This window comes from Limulus polyphemus, unplaced genomic scaffold (genome assembly GCF_000517525.1).
Source record: "Limulus polyphemus unplaced genomic scaffold, Limulus_polyphemus-2.1.2 Scaffold1182, whole genome shotgun sequence".
Taxonomy (NCBI): Eukaryota; Metazoa; Arthropoda; class Merostomata; order Xiphosura; family Limulidae; genus Limulus; species Limulus polyphemus.
In genome coordinates this window covers 269,140-274,372 of record NW_013666792.1, presented here as the reverse complement: position 1 = coordinate 274,372, position 5,233 = coordinate 269,140, and the positions used below count along the sequence as shown (strand labels likewise).

Genomic DNA, 5,233 nt, shown 5'->3' with positions numbered 1-5,233 from the left:
GAATTTTTGTTCAACAAAAATCTTTCAAATGCGACTGTAGCTTTTTTTTTTCCCCAAAACTTTGTCTTCAAAATAAGGGTGCGTCTTATATTCCGAAAAATACGGTAGTTTGGAGTTAAACTATATGTGTGACTTACCAAAAAGAAATCCAGTGACAAACTACAATAACACAAAACAGCAAAATAGCCCAGAGAACTGAAAATCAAACTTGCAAGGACAGCAGCAATCATGCTGAAAATGAAAAAAAAAAAGTTACAGAGTGATACATTTTAAAAGTAATTTCTAAATCCATTTTCTATGACCAAAATATGTAACTTTTATATAAAATTTGGTTGGAATGACATAACATTTATCTTCAATAATTACCTCAAACTTATCATTTATGGTAAATAAGATACTGATTAATGTTGCCTTAGAACCTTCTCTTCAGGGCAAAAACAAACATCTATGCAGTGTTCATGGTAGTTTTTCTTCTTAACTGACATTGGGCCAGACAGCCCTAAACTTGTTGTCTCCCCCCTCTTAAAGAATAATGACAAAGTAAAATACTCAGGATTCTATCTGTCACTAACCAAATTGGCAAATGCATTTGGCAACTTTTTATTTAGTTGAATTCATTAAGTTGCAAACATGATATACTTTAGATAAACCTATGTAAGATATCTTATAAAATTCAAAAATATTATGTTAATCTTATTGTAAATTGTATGGAAAACAACTCAAGCCCAAAGGCTGATGGCATTAACTTTGTCATAATAGTCTAGTTTCCACATATAAGAAAGAAAATTTTTTGTTTACTTGATATAATTTCTAACTGATCACATTTTAAATATGTTTTGTATTAATACCAAATTAAGATAAAACTAGTTAGAGCTTATAGAATAGATATATAAATAGAAAAAACCACAATGTGTAATAATATGTTAAGTCCTAGATAATGTTCACACACTTTTCAAATAATAGTAATTACAATTATTTCAGAGTACATTATTTAACACATTGTATGACTTGAAGGAAGTAACAACTGGAATTACTATTAGTTAAACTTAAAATTTCAATGTTATAAACATGCATAAAAAATGAAAAAAAACACATATTTTAAAACCACATGACAGACCAAGATTATTGAGAATAAAATTATTTTTTGTTTAATGAACGAAAATAGTAATGCTTGTTTAGATTACATTTCTTTTGTATACAATATAACATCTAATAACAGCACATGTGCCATATCCTTTCCTCTCACAAACACAATTATAACTAAGGTATGTTCACACATCATGTTGGTGTGCAGTTTTCATGAAAACAAAATGGCTTTTACATCAATGCTCTTTTCTCATCACTTTTTAATTGTCAAAAATCTAGATCTATAATTACAGGTGTGTAAAAATGTTCAGGCCCAAAGGACTGACAATGCATTTTTTTATGTCCTGTAGGACTTTTATTGTTAAAATACCAGTATATTACACTTAACATGAATGCTGATATTAACAGGAAACTAAAGTATTATTGTTAAATTATGTATTAAAATTTGTGGATATAATGTGAAATATGATCTGAACAAATATCAAAGATTTGGTTTTTAGACAGCAGAACTTACAACCTAACAGTCTAAGAACTATAATAGGGATTAATACAAGTTTTCATATTAACCCCACTCACGATGCTGAAACATGAGGAAACTGTTTAATGTCAAGAGTTATTCTACTTTCTAAAGAAAATAAACCTCAAGTCTTAGTAAAATTAACAACTGCATTGGATGAAACTTTAAAATATAATAGAAAATTTCTAAAGAAGCATATTGATTAAGACCTATTAAAAACATCAGATAAACAATCTTTACTTTACCGAAGGGGACAAGTATTGTAGTTGTAGAGTTTTATCATACAGTAATAAACCATGTGTAAAATAAACAATCTTTACTTTACCGAAGGGGACAAGTATTGTAGTTGTAAAGTTTTATCATACAGTAATAAACCATGTGTAAAATAAACAATCGTTACTTTACCGAAGGGGACAAGTATTGTAGTTGCAAAGTTTTATCATACAGTAATAAACCATGTGTAAAATAAACAATCTTTACTTTACCGAAGGGGACAAGTATTGTAGTTGTAAAGTTTTATCATACAGTAATAAACCATGTGTAAAATAAACAATCTTTACTTTACAGAAGGGGACAAGTATTGTAGTTGCAAAGTTTTATCATACAGTAATAAACCATGTGTAAAACATTTTCTATTGAGGAAACTGCATTTGATTTTAGGGGGAGATGCACAATTATAAAACCTTATATACTTCAACATTAGAAGTGTTTCTCAGAACTTAATAATCAGACCTAAGCTGCCATGAAAGACTAAAACAAATCTTCTTACCAGACATACTTATAACTGCAAAAAGCTGTCAAGTCCAACACCTTCAGTGAATTTCCAATGTTTAGAACATACAGAGCAAGTAAAATGATTGCGAGTTCAATGGTCAGCCAGGCTAATGCTGAGCTCGCATGGATTCCTAATTGTTCTGGACTAAATCTGGGAAATTGAATGAACAGAGATTTTTCTTACATATTCAACTCTTTAACAAAAAAATAACATATATTTTATGGACAAAAAAATAATAATAATGTCAAGTAAAACAATAGACAATTCTTTTCCAAAATTTCAAATTTAAAAAATAGCTACCATTTTAAAGCAAGAGATGGAAAATTTACATGTTGAATAAGTCATTAATTAAACTACAAAATAACATTTGGTTAAGGAAAGGAAATAATAACAACAACCTGGGAAATAATGTACCTTGTAAAGCAATATTATAAAAAACCTTGGCTTTTGATTTTAAAGTAAATATGTTTAAAAAAAGTAGCATAAATAGAAAAAAAACTGCTTTTTTCAAATATTTACATATTTTTTAAATAACAGGACACTATCAAGCAAAATCCTGACACTATCTTATTTTTTTGTTAGATTAAGGCAGTTTCAAAGCTTTGTGAAAAAGAAAAATGTATTCAATTCATAAACTATTCTTTCAGTTGGTCAGACAACCTTTTTCTTTTTTCTACTTTCTAGAAAAATCAATTAAAAAAAAAGGTGCACACAGTTCCCTCTAGTTTTTCTGCATGTAGATGACATGCTATTGGATTAGATAGAAAACTTATTTTAAAATTATTTAAATCCTGAAAATGTTTTTGTATGCAAAACTGGTGCTCAAGCTAAAGATAATTATTTATTGTTAATTTACTATGATCTGACTTATGTTAGGCTTAAACATAATAGGAAAAACAATTTAATCTTTACAGAAATTACTAAAATATTCAGAATAGTTACAAGTTTTGAAGTCATTTCACAAAACTTGTGCATCTTAAATATAAATAAATGGTTAATTCTGTTACATTAAAGGTAATATATTTAGTTCTTGTATGCTTTTTACAAATCTCATGAAAAATCATGTATTTGAATCAAATTTTAAAATATAACTTACATCAATTAAAATAAAAAAGGTTTAATAAAACAAATAAAATTATTAAAAATGGTTTCTTGCTGCTTCAAGAGACTTCATAATTTTCATAACTAATCTCATATCTTCAAAAATAATTAATCTTCTTGCTAAATAAACATTTTACTAATGAAATTTGTTTTAATTTGTTGGTTGGTGATACTAAAAGTTACAAAAAAACCAAATAATGTTTTTAAAAGACTTTAGTTGGCCAACACCAGAGGACTATATAATAAAATCTAAGTATACAACATATTGTTGGCTGTTGCCCACCAAGCTTTGTGCACTGTTACTTAGCAGGTCTGACGAGCTCTGCTATTGAAAAAAAGACATTATCAGCTATACAGACGATGTATAATTGAAGCTGTAGTATATGCAATGTTTTATTGAACCAGTAGATATTGTGTGACATTTAATCATGCCAGTTACCCTAGAAGCATTCATGTTTCATCAATTTTGATGTTATAAAAAACATACTGGATTCATGAAAATATCAAAACTTACTTATTTTGTGTTCCCAACAAGTAACCAGCAGTAAGGATGTATGTTACAAAGGCCATAGCTGTAAGGAAATCATAAAAATGAATTTATTTTACAAGTCAATAATTTTCATTCAAAAATGAGAAAACATTAGTTAAGCATACAGGGTAAATCTGTGTATGTACATTGGTATAAGGTCCTACTTACGTTTTTGGTAGAGACCAAAATATAACATTTTTCTAAGTATTAAAGTTGTACCAATGTTAATGAAAATATAATCTTAGCATTTTTCCCAACTGTTTAAAGAATAAAATTATGAGTGAGAAAAGCATGATATTTATGTGTATCAACTTTATCAGTTTAAATCTTGTCTTATGTGCAATTTCTACGGTGTAAAAAGCAAAGTTAAAATATAGTGAAAAAACAGTATTTATATCAATAGTTCTCCAATTTTTCAGTATTTCATTCTATTTGTCAGACTTTTTTACCTGTACCAAAAGATTACTGGTATTTAACATACATTTCTGGCTTTACTTGGGAATCCACATATGCTCAAAGTAACCGGTCAATGAGAAAACCTATGACCCACTATTTGAAATCTGAATATCTTCATTTCCTAGGCAACCAAACACCTTTATAATGTTCTCTCTCTCTATCTTGAATAAATATATTAATGTTTAAGAAAACCAAATCACTGTACAGCTTACAATTACATCAAATATTGCCAGGACAAGAATAATAACTGTGGATGATTAGCTCCAATAGTATTTTCAGCTTTAATGAGACCTTATATGCACATTAGCTTCAAGACTAAGTTGAAGACCTCTTTAAAAAAGAGAAGTAAATCAGCAGCACTCCGTCATCATAAGGGCTTTGAACTGAGTGAATAATGTGTTTGACTGTCACTCTTACAATACACACACACACATATGTATATATACATATGTATATATACACTTAAGGAATTAAAAAATGTATCTTTTAAACTTCTTATATTGCATCCTACTATTTCTAATGATCCAATAAATATTGAGACCCCTGAATTTTACTTTTTTTGTTTAACTGTTGTGAGAGTTTGGTACATACCCATTAACCCTTTTGAGATGGGTCACAGGTGAAAGGCCATGTCATTGTGTTTGTTGACTCACATTTAAAATTTTATTGAACTACAATTTCATGAACTTATGTCAATAAGTTTGGTATCAAACTGTAGATTATAATTTAAATTTTAGAACTATACATTACTCAGTTTGTTAATTTAAAA

The 5,233-nt window shown here is 28.2% G+C and overlaps 1 protein-coding gene across 6 annotated transcripts in view; it reads right to left on the bottom strand.

The window, feature by feature from the left end:
- The window catches only part of LOC106462495 (protein YIF1B-B-like), a 22,318-nt gene that overhangs the window by 8,102 nt on the left and 8,983 nt on the right, over positions 1-5,233 (bottom strand). For all 6 annotated transcript variants that reach the window (XM_022389774.1, XM_022389773.1, XM_022389770.1 and 3 more), the window contains 3 exons: positions 3,994-4,051; positions 2,373-2,528; positions 138-231 (listed from right to left, as the gene is read on the bottom strand). In XM_022389774.1, the coding sequence (XP_022245482.1) occupies positions 138-231; positions 2,373-2,528; positions 3,994-4,051 (308 nt within the window). The remainder of the gene's footprint in view (positions 1-137; positions 232-2,372; positions 2,529-3,993; positions 4,052-5,233) is intronic.